The sequence below is a fragment of the Glandiceps talaboti genome, chromosome 10 (assembly GCF_964340395.1).
Source record: "Glandiceps talaboti chromosome 10, keGlaTala1.1, whole genome shotgun sequence".
In the NCBI taxonomy this organism is placed as follows: Eukaryota; Metazoa; Hemichordata; class Enteropneusta; family Spengelidae; genus Glandiceps; species Glandiceps talaboti.
In genome coordinates, this window is record NC_135558.1 from 10,262,418 (window position 1) to 10,289,980 (window position 27,563).

A 27,563-nucleotide genomic window follows, 5' to 3' on the forward strand; every position below is an offset into this window, starting at 1 on the left:
TTTAACCCTCTTCAGGTCAAGTCCATGTAAAAGACAGTGGCCATGGCAGGATGACAAAGGGGCAAATTATGATTTTCCTTGGACAGGGGATAACATGTGCATCTGAGGTGTAGTGAATACTTGGCTGGTCAAGTCAAGAGTTTTCATTTACATGCTTAAAACCGATATATTATTCCTAAGTACAGGACCTACACCTTAACCATACAGACAATGAAATAGTCCTCTATTCATTCCAATATCGCCTCTACATAAACTTGTTGCCATAGTGTTTGAGTTGCCCCGTTGTCATCATCCTCATCAACATCTCCAAAAGTTAGACAATTTCTACAGGTTACCGTTAGAGTAGCACAAGTATGATTTTGAACTAATAATGTAACCCCATGAATACGGTTTGTTTCATTATATTACAGGTATTTCTAAAAGAAAAGATTGAGCTTCTGGTTGATTATTTGCCTGAAGATGTCCAAAACAGGTAAGTTTGACTAAATACGAGTGATTTTTATATGAACTTCACAAGGAAAATTAATTTACAGTTGTCAAAGTTATTGTGAAGGATATTTCTGTTGTTATTTTTTGTAGAAGAAGTCTTCTTTCTTACCCCCACACACTGATTACTACAGTAGCTACTAGCAGTGGTTCGTGCTAACTGCCATTTTGACACCCCTTTTCAACTGTAACCCTTTTCAACTGTAGTTCTGGGGTTCCCCGTGTGATGATTACTACAGTAGCAGTGGTTAGCACTAACTGCCTTTTTGGCACCCCTATTTCAACTGTTATTCTAGGGTTCTCCCTGCTCTGATTACTACAGTAGCATGGTTAGCACTAACTCCTGATTTGATACTCGTTTTCAACTGTCATTCTATCAGTCTAGTGTACTACATTCATCAGGCCTCGAAATTCGTTTTTTTCCCCACCTGCCCATTGGGCAGGTGGTTGAAAATTTTACCTGCCCAACCAAAATTTTACCTGCCCAATTCACCTTTCACTAATTTTGTTACAAGTCCTTTAATTAGATCAAGTCTTCTACGGTAAGTACATTTGTACAACTATTGAGCCACCTGTCTAATGCCCTGATCGCAACATAGCCTGGCCCATCCAATACAATACGTAGTAACGCATCTAATGAGTCGATACTCAGTGAACTGCGCCAATCGTTCTCTTCTCTTTTCAACCATTTATATTCTTTCTCCCATTCTTCACGGAGTTTTCGCTTTCTTTTCCTTTCATCCTGCTTCCAAAACGTTGTCGATTTGCTATCTCCGTCATCATCTTTGTGTTACTTTTCAGTCTCTTTCGATGTACTAATGGTATTGCCACTAAATTATCACTCTCCATACGCAACTTCCCAGCTTTCTCGCCGTCACCACCCTCACTTTCTTTTCTTTCTTGCTTCTTCTTCTTTTCATTTGGAGTATCATTGTTTGAAGACTTCATAAATCCAAACTTTAATAAGCTCATGTTTATTCAACAGCTTTCATTTAATAGTATACGTAACATCACTTCGAGGTCAGGGCCCGCAAAGGTAAATACGACTTCATGATCGACACATGACATGGCTGGTCACATGAGTGAAACACATGGTTGCTATTGATATGCAAATCAAACCAATACATGTTATGACGCGAATGTCCATATATGGAGAGGTTGAAAGGTCATTGCATTCTGGCATTAGGCAATGCGGAAATGAAGAAACTTAGGTTTGATCGAAACAAGCTAAGTTACAAGAGACAAATCGACAAAAAATAAAACCCAAAAACGATTGCGATAACAATTATTGACCAAATTAGAATAAGCAGTTTAGAATAAAGTATTCCAAAAAAAAGCGCCGGCCCAACTGGGCAGGTGTGCATAAATTTTACCGGCCCAGCACCACTTTTCACCTGCCCTGGGCCGTTGGGCCGGCGGGAATTTCGAGCCCTGTTCATGCCAAATGCTTTTAGTTCTCAGTGGTTTGAAAGCATGTTGGATAACCGAGTTGAAATTTCAACACAAAACTAAAAAATATAACAAATATTTTTGATCAACATTCTGTTATTTACCTAGCTTTCTACCCACCACAAAAAAATCCCAATTTTTAAAATAATGACACCATCTTTGGAAAAAATCCATATGTCTATATCATTGTCATCTTCATGCTTTACATAGTCAGTCTTCAGAAAATGTAAAGAAACTTTTTCCCCCCTTTTTTTTCAGTTTACAGTCTCTGGAAGAGGATTTGAATGATGAATGTTTGACAGAGGTAATGAATATTACACTTGTGTAGTTAAAAATATGATAGTAGTAATTGTAAAGGGGAAAGTTGGAAAATATGAAAATATGGAGTTTCCTATTATGTAACCAGTTCAATTTGTACATAGCAATTAACACAGACTTCTGTGAAGAGTTCACACATCCAATACTGAGTAGTTCTCATAATAAGTCAATTTCACTATTCATCACTTTCTCCTTCATTATATCCCGCCCACCTTCAATCCACCCACTTTGACATCTTCCGAAGAGTGTCCTCAAGGGGTTGGAACTTGATGACTGTTGCTTCACTGAATTCTTCACTATAATCCAGATTCAGGATTGGATCTCCTGTAAAATCTAATGAATTGGTCCTTGTCTCATAAGCAATCATGCCATAAGATTTGTCTAAATTAATCTGTAATTGCTGGATATCCTGCTGACTAACAGGTGTGAAAAGATAAATTGTGCCCTTTAATAAAATAAATAATATTTAATAAATTAACAACAGTGTTGCAGCCAGAGGGGTTTTTGGGGTCATTTGACACACATTTTTTGGACCTGACCCACAATTTTGGAAGTGATGGGTCATAGATGACCCACACTAAAATTGTATGCAAATATGTTTAGCGACATGACCACACCTATAGCAACAGCCAAATGATAGTGAATACTTTGTATGGCATAGATAACAACAAGGTTGGATAGGCAATTACATAATCATTCAGCAAATATCTAGCATGGATTAGCATGTGGGTAAATATTTTTAAAAACTGTGCAGTTGTGCTGCAACTCCATTGGCGTTTTTTTTTATAATGTCCCCAAAAAATTTATGATGACCCAGAAAAATGAAAGTCTCGGGACACTATGTCCCACTCTTTCGAAAGGCTGGCTGCAACACTGAACAATGATAAAGATGAGAGTCATGGGAAATGTTTGTAACATCAGAATGAGTTATATAAATGAATAAAAAAAAATCAAAATTATTCCTTGTATAACTTATAAGTCTTAATGTTGTAATATAGGAAAACACATGTTGACAATGAATTATTTTATCTGTTTGTCTATAAACAGAAAGGGTACTGTAAAAAGGCCCTCAAACTGCTTGACAAATATCCAGGGGAGGAAGTGGCAACTGGCAAAACGACAAGCTTATCAGAGAATGGAGACAACCAATCAGATGAAAAGAATGGTTGTCAATCATCATCAAGTGACCAATCAAATGGAAGTGAAAAGGCAGGTAGCAGTGGCTGTTCCAGCAGCAGTCAGTCACCCCAGCAAGAAAGCACTGACCAAACAGATGATTGCAAAATGGATACAGATCAGTCTAATGGGAAAGATGGCCAAACAGAAGACGAGAAGTATGGAAGTGAAAAGGCAGGCTGTAGTAGCAGTTCCAGCAGCTGTCAGTCACCCCAGCAAGACAGCATCGACCAAACAGATGATAGTACAATGGACACAGATCAGCCTGATGGAAAAGACAGCCAAAAGGGTGATAACAAAATGGATGTTGACAATTTTCCAAAAGGACCACAGCTGAAAAAGAAGAAAGAGAAAAAGAAAGTTGAGAGCAGTGATAAGTCAGATGCCGATGAAAGTTCTCCATCATCAAAGAAAAGTAAAGGGAAGAAATTGAAGAAGGATTCTAAACAACCCAACATTGCTTTAATGTTTGCTAAAATGTGAGTTGTGGAGATCATAAAAATGTGAAAATTATGTTCATATGTCTTGTATTATGTAGGTCTGGTGTATGTCATATATCTGATTGTATGGAGTTGAGTGTATTTGTGTGTGGCGCCTTCACTATGTCAGTGACTCACTGTGCTTGTCTGGGTGTGTATTTGTGTGTGTGTGTGTGTGTGTGTGTGTGTGTGTGTGTGTGTGTGTGTGTGTGAGTGTGTCTGTCTGTCTGTCTGTGTGTGTCTGTGTCTGTGTGTGTGTGTGTGTGTCTGTGTGTATGTATGTATGTATGTATGTATGTATGTATGTATGTATGTATGTATGTATGTATGTGTGTGTGTGTGTGTCGTCAGTGTCTATGAGGTCATTGTATACAAGTAGTATGGAATACCATATTGGTTAGCCATCCATTGTTTCTTATATAGAATTGATTTTGAGAAAGATATACATATAGATTAGAACAATGTTATTCTTATTTGTTTCAACTAAAATATTTTGGTAAACTTTCTGTTCTGTACATAGAGAAAGTGGATACAAATGAACATCATTTGGTTTGTTTGTTTGTTACTGAAAGGCTTGTTGTCTACAAACTTCTGTTTATTTGTTCTATACATAACCAGAATACACTACAGTGAGTGTGAGAGCAACTGAGTCATCAATTATTTCCATCTAAGTGTTTTTGCTAAGGGGTGGGGGGGGGGGGGGGGTAAGTATGTAAAATCTACCCAGGTTCCCATGTCATTTTACCTGGGTTCCCAAACAAAATTGCTATAGACTCTATGTGGAAACACGGCCAACTTTAACCCTTTCTCCGTTTCTGTTACCTGGGTTCCCCAACCTTAGCAAAAACGCTGCATCTTTGTGTTTAATTGTGAAGGGGAGACATGGGATTCATAATTTAACAAATTCCTTTTTTCCCTAGGCCAACTAAAAGAAAGAGTCCTTCCCCATCCGGTGATGCAGGACAAGGAAGCAGTCAGGAATCTATGACAAAAGAGGAAGATGAAGAAGAAGAAGATCAAGTCGAGAAAAGACAGAAAATTAAAGATGAGAGTGAAGAAGATGATGAAGATAGCATTGAAAAGTAAGACATTAACTCAATAATAAACCACATCTTGAGAATTTTGAGTAAGAAATGAGGAAAACAGTGTGAAGTAGGAAAAGCATAAAAGTTATTAATTTTACAAGTCAGGTTGTTTAATACACATAACAATATTAAATGATACTCAAGGAACTTGTACAAGATGGATTCATGTATTCTTGATAAACCCAAATCTTACAGAAATGCAAATTTTACTATTGGTAACATGCTAAAAGAAGTGTAAACTGAAATGACTGCTATCATGTCTTATAATGTCCTAAAACATAGCCACAATTGAATATACTACTACCGTACCTACAAAAGTTTGCTGTGCACCTGATGTACAGACTTTCAAAACTGCACTGAATGCTACATGTATGATCAGTACTAGGGTTTCTTGACACTCTGTTTTAGTATTGCTCCACATGTGACCCTAACCTACGTACAAAACAACCAGTATTGGTGTTTGTCCGTCAACAATACAGATACAGAAAATGAACAGTGATTGAACATACCAGATGCGTTTTGCTTTTCCCAAATTATGATTCTACTAACTGAAAGGTTTTTTAGCCTTTCCATTTCCAGAATAAGAAACAATAATTTCTCTCTTTTCTTTCCTAACAGAAAACAGCTTAGAGAAAGACAGCAGAAGATTGATATTACTCCTAAGTCTAGTACTGTTGTCAAGGTAACCATCAAATAACCTTGTATATTTAGACAAGAAACAGAAGGAAGCATTTGTTTATAGATAGTACTTGCGTTTTTGTGTATCTGTCAGTAAATTTGTTTTCGATCAAAATTTTAATTTGTCCATGTCCATGTGTCATTCAAAAGTCTTGCATGATTGTCGTTATGGAATTTTTTCAATTGGTGAGTGAAGAATATAAAGGGCTACAAAATGAAAAAAATGTACAGAAATGCCTATAATATGATATTGAAATAAGTAATTTCATGTTTAATATGATCATCTTGTCCCTTTTCTGTTACTTTACAGCCTCCTGCAAGATGTGGGGAATGCCGACAGTTACTAGATGACCCAGATTTGAAGACATATCCTGGTGACCCTGAGGGCGCTGTAAGTAAAAGTTACATCAAAGGTCAAAGTTGACTTTGTAGGTGATGCAGTCAAGATATCAATACATGGACAGTGTCTTTTTGAAATATAATCAAACAGTTATAATGTAAAAATAGCTCGTAGAACTCCTTTAATATCCTGGAATAATTTAATTTCCTATAGGATAATCAAATTTATGAAATCATTAATCATAAAATTTTGAAATTCCAAGTGTGGCCTTCTTGGACTCACAGTTGCCTGTCTGAGCCCTGCCATTACTGCTTGTTTCTGAATGGCTAACATCCTTATGCAAAATTTGAGATATGATTGTGCCCCCCCCCCCCCCCCCCCCCCCCCCCGCTAAACAAATGGGGACCTGGTAGGATAGAAGATACTGTGTGAAGGATTTAATCTGATGTGATAATGGGAGCTGGAATTAATTGTACTAGTATTTTAGTTCCCCGGGGAGTTTTCAAGTATCAAGGGCTGTTGTGACATTAAAGGTCAATGCCATTGGATAATAACTGTGAAGCACTGTGGTAAGAGCTGTATGAAAATTGACATTTCTGATAAACCTAATTAAAACTTCTTTATTTCTCAATTTATAGATGGAAGAATTTGTAGCCCTAACAGATCCCAGATTGTCATTGTTCACTGGAGATGAAGAAAGTTACGGTACCTATGATGAAAGACCACAACATAAAATTACAAATTTCAGGTAAGATGGTTATGATAGAAATTATCAATCTTTGCATTGTCAGTTTTAAGTAATTCTCATACTTTTTTTCTTTGTTCATAAATATTTGCTTTGAAAGAGAGTGTGGTAACTATGATGTCATTTCCTGTAAGAGCTTCCCACAATGCATTGCAAGAAATCCCCAACATGACAGAACTCGTGAAGTGTGCAGAAGAGCTTCTTTTATACAAGATTTCAAAGTGGAATAGGTTTTCAAGGTGCAACTTTATCACCCAAAATTATAAGTGCACTAAGCTAAAGAATCTCAGTATGAAATAAAATAATGCAGACAAATTTTGAGGTTTCGACTCTAGTCCCTTTCAGATACAAATGTACATCAAGTCTAATTCATACTTTTTTATGCCTTTCTCATCTTACAGTATATACGACAAGAACACCCATTTGTGTCCCTTTGATTCTGGAATGATTGAGAAGAATAAAGAGTTATTTTTCAGTGGTTATATCAAACCAATTTATGATGAAAGTCCTGCCATTGAAGGTACGTCATTTGTATTTCATTGAAAGGCCTGATTCAGTGATTGTACTATTAGGTACACACCTAGCAAGTTTGGCAGACATGTTGGATTTTGCTTATTTGCATGAAGTCAAAGTTCACAGTGGTAAACACTAGCTAAACCTCCACCTGAAGACAAAGTGATTAATACTGAAAATAATCAGACTTTTTAGTCCTTGGTAAAATATTGGGGAAGGGGTGGTAATGTCTGTGTCTTTTCTGAAGATTTTGTTGAAGTAATATGTAAATAATATAAGTCAATTCAGCATGTAAGAATTTGTGATGCGAGAAGTTTAGTACAATAGTCCTTCAGAACAGAAAAGTGTACAATCTTGATTTGTGAATATTTATCACGTTATGCCCATTCCACATAAGGTTCATCTCTCTTAACTTGTATTGATTTTGATGTTTAAGGTGGCGTGCCTACGAAAGCCATTGGACCAATCAATGAATGGTGGACTGCTGGTTTTGATGGCGGTGAAAGTACTCTGATTGGCTTTAGTACAGGTGAGTTATGAAATTTGCATAGTGTCATTTCATCACCTTCTTTCTGATTGGTTGGAAAGTTTACATCTGTTTTATTACAAGTACTGCCACTGCCATTAGTAAGTAGTAAGATTAGAATGGACAATTTCTGTGAATTTGCAATTGAATATTAACATTTATTTAAGCCCCATTAGCTGGAATGGTTTGATATTCGTTGTTCATTTTTAGCTGGTTGAGAAATGTACCAAAACCTCACTGAAAATATATAAATCCTTTTGATTAACTGAAATACTTCTGGATTGAAATCATCATACTATATTTCACTCTCACCAGAATGTTATGTTTGACATTACACATCTTGTTACTGAAATCTTCATACCATATTTCTCTGTCACCAGAGCATTGTGTTTGATATTATTACACATCTTGTTACAGCTGTTGCTGAGTATATTCTGATGGCACCCAGTGAATGTTACATACCTATCTACAACACTATGAAGGAAAAAATATACATGAGTAAAATAGTTATAGAGTACTTACAGAATAATCCTGAGGCAGGCTATGAAGATCTACTCAATAAAATACAGGTAAGATGTGACGAGAAGTGAGCTGCTTTGACTTGCTCGGGAAGGGGTGTCAAGGACAGTGAGCTGCATAGTCTTTTGATAATGACCAGGCTGTGTGAGAGGAGGGGCGTCATTGATTGGTTTTGCCATATTATTGAGGACATCTGAGCCCAATTATTGTTTTGGGGTATTTTGGTAGAATTGATGTAGGTTGTCTCCAAGAGAACTCTGTGATGAGTTTGATGATACAAGAACAGCATTAGATGAGTTTGATGATAAGAGAACTTTGTTTGATAAGTTTAAATGACGAGAACTCTGTGCAATGAGTTTGATGATACAAGGACTGTGTGTGATGTGTTTGATGACAAGAGAGTGATGAGTTTGGTGACAGACTGTGTTAGTATAGAGAACAGCTTTGCCTTTAAGTGTGCAATTGTATCAGTATATGTTTTCTGTTTTACAGACTACTGTTCCTCCCCAAGATTGTGCCTCTTTCACTGAAGATTCATTGCTACGACATGCACAGTTTGTTGTAGAACAGGTAAGGCATGAACAATTTGATATGGGGGCGGGGGGGGGGGGGGGGGGGGATGTTTAGCCCAAAATGCATGGAACTACACATGTAGTGTACTGTGTTATACTGAATTTATGTGAATGCAAAATTTGAATGGCAGTGAACAAACACCATAACTTTTACTTTCTTTCTTTGTTGTCTGTCGTGATCAAATATAGTCTGATGTGTGAATGTCACAGTCCACCAAGTGGTGATGTTTAGAATTCATAGTTTTTGCCGCCAGCACATTTAATCTATAATTTTAATTTATCAAGACAAACATGAAGCAAGCAAAGACTTCTAACATGTATGGGAAATTAAAAAGTTGATGATTTTTCTATAATTATGTATTCACCTTGATAGCTTAGCATACATTGTGCACAAGATGTCCTTATATTTCACCAGAAAATGATGTGATATAAAATTTGTAGTCTATGTGTCAAAAAATGTTTGTCATGCAGACAATTTTCTGTAATGAAAATGTCTTGTTATTTTTAGTTGATATTCATGGGAACATATTTTTCATTCATGCAAATTTTTGAATATTAGGTACCGTACCATCAATTTTTCATCAATGTCTATCACAACATTTTATCCATCAGGACATATAGTTTGCTTCCATGCTAATTTTTTTTATCCATGAAAACGTTTTGTTTAAAATGTATCTATGGTAATAGCATTTTGATGTGGTTTCTATGGTAACAGGTGGAAAGCTATGATGAAGCTGGTGATCCTGATGAGATTTTGATATTAACAACGCCATGTATGAGAGATCTGATCAAACTAGCTGGTGTAACCCTGGGAAAGAGGTAAAATGTGTCACTGGTTCATTCATTAGGATGAATTAGCACCCTCAGAGTTGCCTGTAGTGTTTCCTTCCCCCTTTTGTTTTTCCATGATCCTTTAATTTGTCATTCCTTATTTACTGTTGCATACACAGTATTCCACATTTGCATGATACTTTAGAAGTGAATTTAGAGTTTTTTAAAGATGTGGTTATTTTTGACAGACAATAGTAAATCACTCGGTGTTTTGGCATCTTCCACAACCACGTTTATGGTGACTTACATAAAAAAACTAAAGAACTAATAACACACAACTATGATCATGTAAATGCAAAATTATACAATAGACAAATATGTGTAATTTGGTACCAGCACTTTGGAATGTGATGTATTCACATTTCATCCATTGGAGAGTTGAACAAATTGGAAATTTGACATTTCTGATACCAGATCCGAAATAGTCGTCTTATTTTTTTCAAAAAATTTGTGAGAAGTTTTATTCCTATTTTGTAACTTTTGGTGTAAAATTTGTGATTTTCCAGGCGAGCAGTTGCTGCTAAAAGAGCTGCTGTCAAGAACAGAGTAAAAAAGGTTATTCCAAAACAGACCAAAGCTACAACTACTTATCTAGTTCGTAATATTTTTGAGACATTTTTCCCAGATGAGATTGATCAAGACAAAGCTTCTTCTGCTCCAAGAAAACAAAGATGTGGTGTTTGTGAGGTAAGACGATTTTATTGAAAATGACTTTAACATAGTCTGCACCTCTGACTTAAAAATTGTGAACTTTTGCTGATATTATTGCTCAAAAAAAGTTCTCATTAAAAAGTCACAAAAAGAAAAATTAGCTTTAGTATTTGGAATAATATAAAGATATTACAAAAGTAATCATCAAAGATGATAAAGTTATAGACTAAAAACGGAGCTCGGATTTATTGGAAAGCTTTGTAGTAACCAGCTTTGATCAGATTTACATTTTGTATCGTACGACAGGTGCCTGTAAGCATATCTGTAGTTGTAGGATAACTGCCATGTGAAACAAAAGCCTGCAGTGTCTAAAAAGCAACTGCCAAATTCAGTCTAACACTTGAAATGTAGTGTAGTGTATGAAAGGTCTTGCTTAATCCAAGCTAATGCTGTTAGTTACAAAAGATACATTTGTTTACGCCAAATCTAAGCTAACAACAGGCTATAAAAAGTTGTAACTTCATCCAATACTTTAGTTTATAAGTGAACATAATTTTGAAAACGGTGATACAAGTGAGCACTTGCAACAGTACTAAATTCAATGTGCTGATTATGAAAATAATGTTAACTGTAGGAATATCCAATATGGCCGCCATTTTTCAAGATGGCCACCAATGAGTGTATGTGTAATCATGGGAGCAATCAGATTACTCTGTCGTTCTTGACCAGCCAGTGTTCCAACTGACAAAACTTGTCAGTCGTGTGCACCCTAATAACCAATAATGTGAATACACAGCACAAAAATATATCTTAACTGATGGGAGTAGAATTTAACTTAGTGTCTCCTACTGAACACTACCTAATTACCAACTATTTGTAGAATATGAAAGACATTGTATGTTTACAATGTTATGGCAAATGACAAAATAGGTTGCCAGGACAGGAAAATGTTATTTTTTAAATTCAGTCCTGATTTCTATAATTTTACTGTTTTAATTGAATTTTAGTCAAATGAGACAGATGTGAAAGATGATACTACAAAGGTAATGAATCTGCCAAGTTGTGCTGGTGTTTTGAGGTTTGTTTGTGAAAAACAGTTGTCATTGTTTTTGTTGTGCTTATTAATAGCTTTGCTGTCTTTGTGCCGTGCCGTGCTGTGCTGTGCATGACATTTTTTTTGAAAATATTTTTATGGAAAACCATGACAAGTGCTTGAGGTCAAATGCCTGTTTAATGTTATGGCAGAACAGTGCTGTCTAGTTGTGGCTGCAATCACAATCTCTCACCACGTCCTAACACACTATGTCCAAATATATGTATGGACAAGGCAGTCTTTGTCCAAATAAGGAACAAGGCTTATGCCTAAATATGGTAAATATTGCACTTTTTTCCAAATATGGAACTGTTCTTGCACTGTCCAAATAAGGAGCCCAACCAACACCCAAACATGGAAAGTTTTGTGTGTTATTCAAATAGATCCAAATATGAACATGGCAGACAATTTTTCCAAATGAGGAACATAGCCTATGTCCAAATACATAACCAGCACTTTTTGTCTGAAGGGAGGACAAGCCTAAGTCCAAACATGGGACATGGCAGACATTTTGTCCAAATAAAGGAATATGGCCCATGTCCAAATATGGAACACAGCACGCTGTAATATATTATATAATGCACTTACTATGCCATGCAGCCTTCATTTTAGTTACTTTTCCACCTCCTGCCACTTAAATTTTAGCCACACCCTCAATTTCTTTAAATTCCTGATAAGCAGACTGCATTCTAGGGCCGTCTGTTCATAGCCGTATCTCCATGCATCTACTGACGTTTTCGCACCTGATAGACAGGTAACATGCTTCAATTGGCATGAGCTTGTCTCTAGTCAAGGTAAGACATGATGGTTGTATGACTGTAAAACAACCCCTACAACAACTTGTCCACTGTTTCCATGGAATTCTGCAACCACCCTTGTCCATATTTGACTTGTCAGATATAAACGTTAAGACTGTAAGGAAAACATGTAACTACAAATTACTGTAACGGTAGGTCTGATTGACTTTAGTTCTGCCGTAGGTGTCTGTTTTTTTGGTGCTGGGTTTATTTTAGCTGAATATGCACCAAAGCTTTTTCTGCAGAAATAAGTCTCGCTAACATACTTTACGAGTTGTCATGTTTCTGAATTCAGTTGTTGTGAAATGTGTCTACAAATGAATGCAGTCGGCCAACCAGATAAGTTATTTATAAGGAATGTCTACCTTCTCCTTGCATTTTCTGCTAAATTAAAGTTAGCCTAACAAACATGTCTAAAACTCATTCTACCAAATTTTTCATTCGTCAAAATAAATATATTTACAGTATATAACAAGAAGTGAATGAGGTATGATTGGTGAAGTTTGCAGAGCTGGTTGGGGGTGATCGATGAACCATATCAATGTACCTACATGTATACTAAAGTATTTGCTTAGCAATGAGCTATAACTGTCAATTAAACCCCCTCCCCTAAAAAAAATCAATAAATTCAACCAAAATACCTCATTATTCAAACGATCAACATTTGTGGAAATTTTTGCATCTTGTACTTGAAGTTGCACACACCTGATAATAATGTCATATATGGCCATTGGTGGGAGGCAGAAATGTCTGGGAGGTGTTGATGTCAGTCAGAATGAGAAAAAAATTATCATAACATGTGTTTCTTTGTTACAGGTTTGCCAAGCTACTGATTGTGGTAAATGTGCAGCCTGTAAAGATATGATTAAGTTTGGAGGTTCTGGCAGAGCTAAACAAGCATGTGTCAATAGAAGGTATGTTATCAACTTTTATAGTGATTGTGTACATACAATACGCCATGTTCCAGTTAGGCCTAATAAAAAAAATTTGTGTAGTTCTGATTACACTCAATCTTGGAATAGGTGGGGTAGGTAGATTATTTATTTTATTTCATTATTATTTTTCATATGTGAGTGGGTGTCTAGTTCAGGTAGTTATGTTTTCCCTTGTTTTCCATATGGTCTCTGTGTTATGTTGATGTCAGTTTCCGCATCCACAATTTTTGTGATTTTATTTTTTTTCTCGAATATGTTTGAAAAACGTTAAGGGTCAGCAGTGAAAAACAAGGTAGGATCGGGTAACCAGAACAAAACAGCTTTTTTAAGGTTTTACTGATGAATTTTATCTTTAATGTACTTACAGATGTCCAAATATGGCCGTCAAAGAAGCTGATGAAGATGACGACTTGGATGATGAAAATTATGATTCTAACAAAGACAAGAAAAACCAGAATATTAAAAAGATGTTGAAAACATCCAGAAAACGTACATCAAAGGTTAGATTAGTAATCTTTCAACTTTTGCTCGTGTAATTTGCCAGAATTTGTGGAAAAAAATGATATTTTTGAGTTAAGTCGTATCAGATAGGTGTGATCCAACTGCAAAGATGACATTAATGACAAATAGTAAAACTAGCTTATCTTCTCTTACTAAAAAAAAGTGAAGCAGAGCTATTTCACATCACCACCCCTATTTTCCTTCAAAATGGTACAGCCTTTACTTGGTAAACAATAGACTATACCAATATATGGTTAGAATTAGGTGTGGTTTGGCAATGAGAGTCTCTTGAGTGAAAGTCAATATTTTATCTTTTGATGTAGGGTTCAATAACGTGGATTGGAAAACCCATCATGGAGGAAAATAAGAAGAAATATTACAATACTGTGCAAATTCACAATGAAAAGGTAAGGACTTGACCTTTGACATTTGACCCAGCTTTAAAGGTCAGCATTAAAATCTGTATAGTGAACTTTCAATACACTATTACCATTATTTAGGACAATTGCAGAACAGTGTCCATTCACGATAGATAATGGAAATCAGCTGTGAGTTAAGGGGCCATAACATTATACCTATCCTTAACCCTGACTCCCTAGCTTCAATAACAATGTTTATCTGTTGTACAGTTGGTCTTAACTCTTCTACATTTTTCAGATAGACTAATTTTGACAGATGACAATAAATCACCAAGACCTGGACAGTCTCAAGGAGTCTCAAATTCTAGTCACATGACTAGAATGACTTTAGAGTCAAACATGTATTTAACTTTACTGTAGAACTAGTCGGCCTTCAATTGTAACTTTGTCACATACTGTTCAGCAAAACACTATATAGCCACAAGACTATAACACATATAACACTGGTTTGTGTACATTCAAGAAGACAAATGCAAAATATTACCACTAGTGTCATTGCAACATATTCACTGTACAGTATCTATCAATGGACTTTTAATGTAACTACACTCCTGGTATAGTAACATACACACAAGTGCATGCAGTGTTTTATTTAAGTAGATTTCCATTATCTCATGTATACATAATATTCAGGGACTTCCAATATTTACACTATCTTGATTACAGGTTGATTATATTGAACTCGCCAAGACACCACTGTCACCTATCTATGTAATGTACTAGTATATGTAATACATAATATACTTATACTTTGAGTCTGTCTTAACTTGTCAAAATACATTTGTCGTTGTCATGACTACCCATGCATTTGTCAGGTCCATGTTTACCTATCTCATAGCATACATGTTTACTCCTCCTGTCCGATAGATTTCCGTTGGTGACTGTGTACTTGTTACGCCTCCAGAACCATCTAATCCTGTCTTTATATCCAGGATAGCGTACATGTGGCAGGACAGAAACGGAGATGCTCTCTATCATGCACATTGGTTCTGGTAGGTCCCCACATTTTAATTTTAACCATATTATTTCGTAATAAGCCATTCAAAATATCAACAGATTTGTATTTTATATACCAGTCTGCTGAAAATATGCCTTGAAAAAATTTACACATTGCAATTGACATAACTGTTGTAATTTGGTTTACCTCTTAATCTTTGAATGTGTATACTGTTTAGTTGCATGTTGATACTTTACTCAAATTATGGTACAAGACATTGAAATCTATGCAAGTTTTACCATATTCCCTACCTCTGTTAGTGACACTGGTACTTAGCGTAACCTTAGCAAAAACACTGCTTTCAAACTAATATTGATTTATTCTGTCCCTGTAATCCATAGTCGTGGTACGGATACTCTACTAGGAGAGACGTCAGACCCACTGGAAGTATTCCTGGTAAATGAATGTGAAGATACATCATTGGAATATGTCATCAGTAAATGTCAGGTAAGTGTTTATTTTCATTGAATGTCATCAGTAAGGTAAGTGACTGCTAGTACCATCACTGGGTTTGGCATATATATATATCCAGCTAAGTGGTATTAATCAGAAGGCGTTTCTCCTATGCAGTCATTTCATGGATTGGTGTCACCAGTAAATGTGAGGCAGATGTCTTGAAGATGATGTCATCACATGATCCTGGTGTCTTTGTAAGAGCCATACTATAACCTGACCTCGCATCTTGAAAATGTACAAACCTATCTGTCCAAGAACATGGTCATGATTATCACAACCAAAAGAATTGCTAGTGATAAGCAATGGTATTGATTCATTTCCCTTACATCGTCGTCTGTTTTGTCACTTCAGGTCCTGTATAAAGCGCCCCCTAGTGACTGGGCTATGCGAGGTGGAAGTGAGGAAGAGGATACTATAATCAAAGAGGATGATGGGAAGACATTCTTCTATCAAAAGTTCTATGACCCAGACTGTGCCAGATTTGTTGATCCTCCGGAAGTTATACAATTTGATGATATGCCTCGTCATAGATTTTGTCAAAGCTGTCAGTATCTTGAAGATATTAGAAGGGTAAGGTTTGAATTTTGAAGCTCAGTTTGTACCTGCAAGGGAGCTAGACTATTGTGCTAGCCAGGGCTTGAAATTAATATTTATCTGTGGTAGTCCTAGTGGACTACCACTTTCCAAAATTGGTAGCCCAAGGATGGTGACCAGTTGTCCAATACATGTGTTTATGAACTGAAAACAGAGGTCCACATTGGAAACGTGTATTATTAAAATTCGTTCATGTCTATAAATCTTCCTCCTTCTACATCCTCACAAAATCAGAGATAATCTGAGTGGGTTATCAGCTGTTAACTTATAGTAGCCCACAACAAGAATTGGGAGTCTTGGGACATGGAACTACCATTAACTTTGAGCCAGGATAGCTAGGGGATCAAATCAAAGAACACCAGGTACATGTTTTGATTTTAGATTTGTCTATAGTTACCAACAGAGAAACATAAATTTGTTTTTTCTTGATTGCCAACCACAGAAGGAAACACCAACAGTCAAAGAGAAATTGAACTCGAATGAAAATAATTCTAATATTATATACTACAGGTGAGTACTGTGTCATGGTTTCTGTTTTCTGTTATGTACAAACTTGTTTTGAAAAATTTCCGTTCTTTGTTAGTATTTAAATAAACCCATACCTTCACATTACTTGCTGCAGTTGATTTTTAAACCTCAAAAGATAACTTGGATAAGTTTTGTACAGGCGCCATGTGGTGTTTAGGCAATGAATATGATTCTTTGAAGGGGAAGTTATTTACCAAGAATTATGTCATTATATTATACATGAAGAGTATGACCAGTTAACTGTACACGTGTCACTAGACGCTTGAATTTGTATAGACACTTGAATTTGTATGACTTCTGTTGATGGCTACATTACCTTTTATTCAAGGATTGGAGACTTTTCTTAAGCATGGAATAAGTAGATGTCTTTATCAACCCCATGATATGGATTTTCAGACAGAAAATGTATCCATGGTTGGGGATTTCTTGTGAATGCATCACATGCCTATTGAGGTAACAACACCTCTCACTCCCTTCTTCCCTAAAACCTCAGAAAATATAATTAGACACTTCTAAAAATTGGATGTAAAACACGATTGAAGTATGATATATTGTTAGACACAAATAAAATAATTTGAATTTACAGACAAAATTAAATGAAATCATGTTGTATAAATATTTTCAGTACTCTCAGTAAAGATGGTGTGAATTACAAGGTTGGCGATGGATGTTATCTTCTACCTGGTTCTTTTTACTTCAATGTCACACCAGCACCACCACCCAAGAAACCACGAAGAAACGATAATGTGGTAAGGGAATATAACCATGGTAACGTTCAAATTCACCTATAACCATCGTACAACAATAGAAAGACAACTATGTGGCAATGTCAACAACAGCAGAAATTGTTGCTAAAGTGTTTGCTCAAAACGAAGTACAAACGTAGTTACAAAATTCGTGGATTTTGGCAATTTTGCAAATACTGTGTGCAAGTATAAAATGTTACAAAGCTGTATACATATATATTGACTCCCATCATGCAGTGGGTGTTCATTGAAAGGACCCACACTGAACAATGAATAAAGAACAAGTTTCAACCCCATTTTTCTCAGCAATTGTGTGGAATGTGAATGGCACAAAAATATGCACTGACTCTCCAAACTCAAAGTTTGCACAAATATCTTTGTTTCTTGGCATGGCACTCCCCCTTTAAGCAGTGCCGGCTTATACAACAAACCACTTTTGGTGAATAAAGAGAATATTTGCGTAGAAAATTTCGCTGAAATATTTTATTTTGATGTTTGAAATGTCTTTTCTGTACCAAGGATGAAGAGGTGTACCCTGAGATTTATCGTAAAACTACAGACTATGTCAAAGGAAGTAACTTAGAATGTCCTGAACCATTCCGCGTCGGAAGAATTATCAGTATTTACACAAAGAAGAGTCCTAACAGACTTCTAGAAGAAATTAAACTGAAAGTTGTGAAATTCTATCGACCAGAAAATACCCACAAGGGGATAGTTGCAAGCTACAGTGCAGACTTGAATTTACTTTACTGGAGTGATGAAGGTATATACAAACAAATAACTTACTTTACTGGAGTGATGAAGGCAAATACAATTTGCGTTATTGGAATGATGAAGAGGAACAAACGGACTATCTTTTAACTTGCTTTGAAAATACATAAAGAATGGCCATTTTTTTTTAATGTCATTTTAAAAAAAAAATTTTATGGGGGCAATAAAGATCATAGTACTGTATTTATTGTATACTTGCTCTACTGGAGTAATGAAGGTGAATTTAAACAAACTACAACTTCTTCATGGGAGTGATGAAGATCAGAAAACATGTCAACATCTGCTTCTCAAGGACAATTCTACAGCATCAGTGTCATACAAAATTCACTAGAAAGTTTTGTCCATGTAGTATCCACATAAAGCGTATTCCACATATTTATCCCCATGTATAGATACACTCTAACTTCTATGAATTTCAAAAAATCTCAATCTTACAGAGGCAGAAGTTAGTGCTTATGATCTACAAGGTAAATGTACTGTTGTGTATGAAGATGACCTCAATGAATCAGTGCTGGAGTACAGCTCTAAAGGAATGGATAGATTCTATTTCTTAGAGGTAAAGAAATTAATTGCTTATTTTTTAAAAATCAGTTTTATTACTGACAATACACTTTTTTGCCAAGATCAAATTAATATAATGATTAAGATATGACATATTTTACCATAACTACTGCAAATTGTCGATGTGGTCATGCAATACAATAGTTCGTCAAAATTAATTTCCAAATATGAAAGTAAATTGATGACAATTCACAATTGTTCAAGTTTTATTCATTTTTTTTTTCAGTATTAGACATTCAAGTCTTCAAGTACACAATTTGATTTAATATCAGTATTTTTGATAAATTTCATTTTGCAACAATTACACTATTTTAGTTACACACTAAAATAAATAGTTGTATAAATAGGTTTTGCACACACTTATACCTTAAATTAGTAAAATATAATTTTATTTTGGTTTTGTAGGCATATGATGCTAAGAGAAAACAATTTGATGAACCACCTAGGAAAGCCAGAACAAAACCATCCAAAGGAAAGGTAAGAAATGTATCTTGAATAATCCAGGTGATCCGTTTACATTATTTTTCATCTCATCCCTTGAACTTCTTCCATAATTTCACAGCTGTATGTTAGTACACCCCCCCCCTCTCCCAGGCCCTTCGTCTTACATGGTTACAAGGTGTCACTGTCCAGCAACAAAGTGACCAATCATAGAGTTCCTATTATACTATCGACATGGACTGTTTTCCAAACATGGCTGCCTCTGGCTGTGATTAAGTTTCAAAGTAGTTGAAAATTGCTTCAACATAAAACATTGACAGAAGCAAAAATGAGCCAACATCATTTGGTGAACATTGGAGGGTCATAATATGTACAGGGTATGAGTGTTGCCATCTTTAAAACTAGTGAACACAACAATACAGCCTGTTGGTTAGAGGTTATTATGGATGTTTTGGAGGCGTGGTAATGTACAAACCCTTGAGAGAGAAAAGTTCATGGGATGCGATAATATTATTGTCAAAATCCTTGAATTGTTCAAGATAATAGAAACAACAAAATTTTGCACCACCGCTATATTGAAAGAACACCATTCAGATTGTACCAAGTTATAGATAACAATAACGTTCATTATTTATTAGTCTGATAGGTCCAGCCATTGGTCCGCTTGTTCATAACATTCTTGTATTATTTTTAGGGTAAAGGTAAAGGCAAAGGTAAAGGAAATGCTGCAGTAGAAAAAGCACCAGAACAAGAAGACAATTTCAAATTTAGAAAATTAAAATGTCTTGATGTGTTTGCCGGTTGTGGTGGTAAGTACTCACTTAAGGTTATTGAGTTTGTCTTATTTTTGCTTCCGATAAATCCAATTTTAGGGTATGTGCCGTTATATGTGTTTTCAGTTGTCTTTTGTGAGATAGCCATATGTGGTGTTATAAAGTCTAATACCTCAAATGGAATACAGAGCTAGAATGTGTAAACACAACCATGTTTTAAAACTGTTGTAACTTGCGCCTCCTAAAAGATCAGAAACTGATTCCAATTTAGTTGTAGGGTTACAAGAAATTGCTGTATGTCATTGGCTTCTCAAATTTGGCTTAGAATGCACACTGCTGCAGATACCTTCTTACCTGCTAAATAACCAACTAGAAAAGATAAAGTTGACATTGGGTGTTTTTTTTTGTTTTCCAGGATTATCGGAAGGATTCCATGAGGCAGGTGTCGCTGAGTCTACATGGGCTATAGAGATAGATGAACCAGCAGCCCAAGCATTCCGGCTAAATAATCCAGGATCCACTGTCTTCACTGAAGACTGTAATATGTTACTAAAATTAGCCATGGAAGTAAGTCCAGATTGTTAGATGTCATGGTTTCATTATAAAAATACCACTCAGATGTTTGAAATACTGGGTCACACCATACCAATAACTCCACCCACAACCAAACCCATTACAAAAGAAATCTTCACTTGTAAAGGAAAATTCCTGTTATATTTATTTTGGTTTTAACTTACCATGCATATGGTTTTGGGTGATAAAATAGCACCTTGGTAACTTATTCTAATTTGAAATCATGTAAAGAAGCCCTATTGCACTTAATGTGTGTTCAGCCATTTTGGGTATTCTCAGCAAGAGATTATTGGAAAACCTCTTGTCATGACGTGAGAAAGACCCTGATTTTCTTTGTAAAAATACAAATACAGAGAGTGACAAGACAGAAATTGTGATAAATGTGGTTGTCTTAGAACACAAAACATCTGTTTGTACTGTAGTTTACTAATCATTGAGATTACGGAGACAGTTTTCAGAATAACTCATGATCAGTAAACATTTATCTATTTGATAAAAAGTGTAGCACTCGGTAATTCACTTTGATAGATGTAGTGGCTATGTAAAGTAAATGTGTCTGATTAGTGAAACTTTTGTCTATTTTCAGGGTGTACCCACCAACTCTGTAGGACAGAAACTACCACAGAAAGGAGAAGTAGAACTTTTATGTGGTGGACCACCATGTCAAGGATTCAGTGGCATGAACAGATTTAATTCTAGAGAGTATTCTAAGTTTAAGGTAAGTGATTGTGTGTGTGTGTGTGTGTGTGTGTGTGTGTGTGTGTGTGTGTGTGTGTGTGTGTGTGTGTGTGTGTGTGTGTGTGTATGTGTGTATGTATGTGTGTGTGTGTGTGTGTTACTGTTTGTCACTGTGCTTGTGTTGAGTAAATTTACAGGTATTTACAGGTATGTTTCAATGAGTGGATGGAATTAGAGAAACCAACCAGAACTAAACAACCAGTATATAGAATAGATAGAACACATACACTACATGTACATCCACCCACACAACACATGCTCACAAACATTTGGCATATTGATAAAAGGTTTCTTATTTTAATACATGTATTTTCCATCCTCAGAACTCATTGGTGGTATCCTACCTCAGTTACTGTGATTATTACAGACCTCAATTTTTTCTCCTGGAAAATGTCAGAAATTTTGTCTCTTTTAAGAAAAGTATGGTGTTGAAATTGACGCTTAGGTCCCTTATCAGTATGGGATATCAGGTAAGAAGTTATCAAAGTCGGAATTTATATTTATCATGGCAAAGTCCTCTAAAACTTTTTCTGTTATTTTAGTCAAGAAACTCAAACCAATTCTCAAGAAAAACCATCAGGGGTCACCTTATATATTTTTGAACTAGAGGTCAAAGGTTATCAAATTGAAGCCATTTTAGAATCCAATATGGCCGCCAAATCCAATATGGCTGCCAAATACTTATCTCTATGGAAAATAAAAGATTGTCAATTTCCTTGAAAGTTATTATTTCTAAAGGACCAGGAACAAAGTTTCATTTGGACAAGTTTGGAGAGATTTATAAACTTTGCAATTTAGGAGTTACAAAGTTTTTTATCAATATACATCACATGATTGTCTTTTGAAGACTGATTTTACAATGATCAAAACTCCTGAATCAAATATTTTGTGCTTTTCTCTGCAGTGTACCTTTGGAGTAGTACAAGCAGGTCAGTATGGTGTTCCACAAACACGTAGAAGAGCCATTATCCTGGCAGCAGCACCTGGTCAGAAATTACCCTACTATCCAGAACCACTTCATGTCTTTGCACCTAGAGCCTGTCAACTTAGTGTGATGGTGGACGACAGAAAGGTGTGTCATCACTCTATTTTTTTTATTTTGATCTGTTGGCTTTAAAGTGGCCATATAGATGAGAATTGGGTATTTATTTTAGATTTGTAATTTATAAATTAACTTTACTATGTTTTTCTACTTGAAAATACAAAGTGAAATAACATGACAAGTCCATGTTTGTTTGTAACTCAATAAATTGCAAAACATTTTAAAAAATGTGTAAAATGTTTGTTATTGTACATGTACATACAATAACAATCATTTTACACTTTTTGTATCTTTTTTTGATTGGACATTTATGGATAATAGCATCCAGTCAGAGTCTGGCCCTAAACACCCATGTACTCATTGTACAGAACTGAATAAACAATATTATACAAGTGTTCCTCACCCACAAATAATTGGAGAGCACATCAGTTGCCAGTGCATTGTTTGTCATGAAATTCATGTGATATGATTTTTATAACATTATTAGACCAAACTCCAAAGTCACATACTTTTTTTTTCTTCTTGTATATTTTCAGTATTTGTCCAACATCACACGTACTACCTCAGCACCATACCGTACGATAACAGTACGTGATGCGTTGTCCGATTTACCAGAGATTCGTAATGGACACAATAAAATAGAGATATCGTATGATGGGGATGCACAGTCATGCTATCAACGAATGGTAAGTACCAATATCTATACACTAAAATGGAGTATGAGTTTGTTGTTGCCAAGGACTCCATGTTGTGATGTTCTAAGACTACTGTCTTGATCTACAGTATGGCTATTTGTAGCCTGGAATCAATACTGTCCTGTTCTACAGTATAGCATGGCTATTTGCATCCTTGCATGCAGTTTATGTATTTTAGAATAACTAAATTATCAAAACACTTTTTTCGTTTGTCCTATTGTAGATTCGAGGGCAGCAATACCAGCCCGTCTTACGAGATCACATCTGTAAAGAAATGAGTCCGTTAATTGAGGCTCGTATGCGTCGCATTCCTCTTGCACCTGGCTCAGACTGGAGAGACTTGCCTAACATAGCAATCAAATTGTCTGATGGGACTACATGCAAGAAACTGTAAGTTCTGTAAAAATCTCCCAAGTGCAAAACTTGACATTCAAATTCAAAGGCCTTGTTTTCATTGGATTAAAAATTCAGGCTCCCACAGATGCAGATAGGACTGGTAACCATAACAACAGCCAGCTACTCTGAACTGTTCTGCATCATTGCCAAGCAACACAAAACCAATAATGTAGACTTGTGTTTTCATGACATACAGTGACGGGGTATAAACCATGTATTTTCTGTTTGAATATGTACGACTTCCATTTGGTCTAACTTAACTTTAGAAAAGGTCATGCAAGGTATTATGTGGAAATTTTTTGTTTTTGAAAAAGCGTTTCTTGAAATAATTTTGATATTTATTTTGGTCATTTCAGGTGCTACACCCACAGAGACAAAAAGAATGGCAATGGTCAGAGTGGTCAGCTGCGTGGTGTGTGTTCATGTGCTGAAGGAAAGCCATGTGAGCCGACAGACAGGCAGTTTAATTCACTGATTCCATGGTGCTTACCACACACAGGAAACCGTCATAATCATTGGGCAGGATTGTATGGACGGTTGGAATGGGATGGATTCTTTAGTACAACAATCACTAACCCAGAACCTATGGGAAAACAGGTCAGTTGCTCTGTTGTGTGGAAAATTTGTACACTACTGGGGCATGTTCAATTTGTCCAATTGTGATTAATCTGACGTCATTTCGCAAAATGAGGTTGTAAACAAAACATTCAATCATGATCACGATTACTAACATGTAATGTAAACATTTAAAAAAGTTTCGCACATTTCCTATAAATAATTTTACATCGTGAAAATGATTACAATGATAAAATATTACCAATCTCACCGAACACTATTTATATATATGTAATGTTTTTCGTCGTTCCTAACTTGCTGTCAGTCACGTGTGCACAATCCCTTTATGGTATTACGTTGTCCGCCATCTTGTAGTCATGTCAATCACTGGTCGGGGCATAATTACTGTGATTACCAATCATGATTGTGATTGGTATTTATCAACCGTGAAATCATGATTATGATCGATAAATCATGATTAGGATAGGGCAAATCGAATACGCCCCGATACTGTAAGGTTTGATGGGTTGTTGCGTCCTCAACAGGGTCTGCTCAACAGGGTAAGCTGGTGTGTGAGGGCGCCCTGATATGGCATACATTGCAGACTAAACCATGTTTGCTTCGTACATGAGCAAGTCTTGAAAGTTGAGTTGGGGTAGGGGAAGATGTTGGTAAGGAATAAAAAAAATGGACAATTAAAATTTTTGAAAGTGTATTTAGATTTTATTGCCTAGACTGGCACTATTGGAAGATTTTTTGTCTAAATCTAATTTGCATGTAGAGTAACCTGTCATTTTTTTCCCACAGGGTCGTGTTCTACATTCAGAGCAACACAGAGTTGTCAGTGTACGTGAATGTTCCAGGTCTCAGGGATTTCCAGACACGTATAGATTCTATGGAACTGTACTAGACAAACACAGACAGGTAGGACTTAGAAAAAGGAAAATGGTGATTTTTTAACATAAACAGCGATTAGTGATTTACAGGTGCTAAGATCTTGTAGTTAGTGACTGTGGAAGAAATGTGAATTTTTATCACATGAAGAGCACCCTGTAGATTTTTGTACAGTACTAAAATAAATGTCCTCAGTACATTACGCTTGATAACCGATACACTTTTATAGCGATTCTGACACAAATTTTGACAATATTCGTGTTTGCTTTCATCACTTATATTTCTTTTCTCTCACTTATGTTTGTTGTGCCTGTAGGTTGGTAATGCTGTACCCCCACCTCTATCCAAAGCCATTGGAAATGAAATTAGGATATGTGCCACTGAGTTCCAACGAGAGCAAGAGAAGGATGAAATGGACTAACTGTAAAAATTGTGTCACTACAACCACAGAATTGGACATTGTTTAGAGGTTGTCTGGATTTTAGTCCATTTCTAGTCAAATGTTGACAATTCTTTGTAATACTGTGCTCTGTGATTTTATGTGTCAGTTTGGAGCACACACTTCTTGTCGTGAGAACAAAGGTGGCGTTCTAAATATTTGTCTATTGTTCGCACAAAAATGCGTAAATACAAATAAATGTTGCCTTTTTATGAGATTTAGATTATATTTATCAGGGCAGCAAATTTTTGGGGATAAAAATGGCTTCTAACTGAAAACAGTCTTTTGTTGACAAGAATAGCCAACATTGTTACATTACTTATTCATGTGTATACCGACATATTCTTGTCCCTAACTGGATGCTGCGCCAGTGGAGTGATTTTCATTCAAGAACAATTGTTGGTCATCTCTTGAAGCAAGACCAAACAAAAGTTTTCTGAACTTTCCTAAAATTTATTTCTCGCATCAAGAACAGAACACCCACATGCACCCTATCTGATGTTATTTTATCAGAAAGCAAATTTCACCATTTTCAATTCCAAGGTATGATTCTGAACTTTAAGAGAGAAACATTTCTGTCATTGCCACTAAATAAACCCCCAACTTTCAGTGGGTAAAATTTTTGTCCTGCTATTTGTCCAAAAAAAGAAAGAAGTAACAGCGCCCTCTGTGGCCATTTTATAAATTACATTCCTGTGTCTTGAAGTTCTCATCCGCTTCTTTGAATAGGCCTTACCCCTATTGCAGGTTTTGATGAATTTACTTAATGTAACAAATATATTTCATCTCCAGTTTAAAGCCAACTGGAGAGTAACCATAAATATTAACTTTTCGATATATATTTGAAAAATTATTCGAACAAAAAAATAATTAGCGTTATATATTCTTTCAGATCAGTGATTTTATCCACAAAATTTAAAGAAAGTATAGATTTGTATGTTTCAATTTTTTGTTATTGTGGAGCAGGACTATACAATGTAGCTGAATTATTATGCTTAAATATTAACTCTTATTCTAGACACTAAGATTTATTGTAAAAATATTATTAAGTTGTAATTGTAGATTTTTGGAGTCTTTGAATAGATTTTGATACTGTTTGTAATTGAAGTTCTGTGAACGTTAACAATGCAATGCAAAGCTGTATAACTGCCTGTAACTGTATGTTATACCAATGGATGTCACTGTACTGCCATTACATAGACTGAAAGAGTCGTTGAGGGGGCTCTACATTGCTGTCGCTTAGTTTTGAACTTTCAGTCTATCTGTAACTGTTATTTTGATTGATTTCACTATACCACCTGTACCTTAGACAAAAATTTGTCGTTGAGGGCGCTCAACATTATTGCTTACAATTTTGGCATGCCACTGAAAATTCAGTGTCTACCTGTAACTCGATAGATTTTACTGTACTGTCTGTCACTGACATTGAAAGATCACAATGGCCACTCCACATTGCTGTCACTTACAATGTTAAGCCCCCCAATGTGACAGATCTTTCAGTCTACCTGTAACTTTGTATTATACCGATAGATTTCACTGTTGTTACCATTTGTGCTGTATTGTGATACAAGTCATAGTATTGTGAGCAAGACTTCTATTTTCTGGATTTACTGGACACTGTGTATTCATAGATTATTTGCCAGTTGCAAGATGCAATGTTCACTCTTGGCTGAAAGATTTGTTGTTAGTACTTCATTTGATAACGGTTTGTAAAAAGTGTACATAACGACAAATCTATCACTCTGTGTTCACTCATGCATCTTGAAACATAAAGTTGACTATTGTAATGGAGTTAAGGGGTTAAGAATCAGCATTAGACTCCCTAACATACCTGGTACATATTGTCATCCATGAGTGGCCTACTCTGCTGTATGTCTCCAAATCATTGGAACTGAGCTAGGGACTCTAGGTTAGGTTAGTGCAAGGGTCCTCCTCTTACAGAACCTCCTTGGTTAGTGATAGGTTTAGACCACATAATATAATCAATGTGGGCTGTATTATCAAGTATGGTACACACACACTTTCAAGTGGTTGCCAGCATTACAATTAAGCTAGGCTATGTACCCCTGACATACTAAACATGGTCCACATAACATTTGACCACTCTGCTACAGATACACTTTAAAATAAACATAATCAGGATTTTATACACTGCCAAGTGCAAATGGTTGCGTGAACTGCAGGTGTCTTATTTGGTTACCCAGAGAGTTGTCATGGTATTACTATCTCAAACAATCTAAAAACCTTGGTC

General features: G+C 35.8%; 1 protein-coding gene across 1 annotated transcript; it reads left to right on the forward strand.

Annotated features, from left to right (window-relative positions):
• The first annotated feature begins 5,839 nt into the window (after window positions 1–5,839).
• Window positions 5,840–27,563, forward strand: LOC144441373 (DNA (cytosine-5)-methyltransferase 1-like). Its single transcript, XM_078130930.1, has 30 exons — window positions 5,840–5,857; window positions 5,982–6,062; window positions 6,650–6,759; window positions 7,158–7,276; window positions 7,706–7,798; window positions 8,213–8,364; window positions 8,807–8,884; window positions 9,602–9,705; window positions 10,224–10,404; window positions 13,075–13,172; window positions 13,561–13,693; window positions 14,018–14,101; window positions 14,981–15,105; window positions 15,452–15,557; window positions 15,918–16,136; window positions 16,603–16,670; window positions 17,314–17,437; window positions 17,954–18,197; window positions 18,643–18,761; window positions 19,172–19,243; window positions 19,902–20,016; window positions 20,396–20,547; window positions 21,140–21,271; window positions 21,615–21,761; window positions 22,196–22,363; window positions 22,870–23,019; window positions 23,252–23,418; window positions 23,781–24,021; window positions 24,787–24,903; window positions 25,190–27,563. Exons 1-30 carry the CDS (start codon window positions 5,840–5,842, stop codon window positions 25,292–25,294), a joined length of 3,822 nt encoding a protein of 1,273 aa, XP_077987056.1. The 3' UTR covers window positions 25,295–27,563.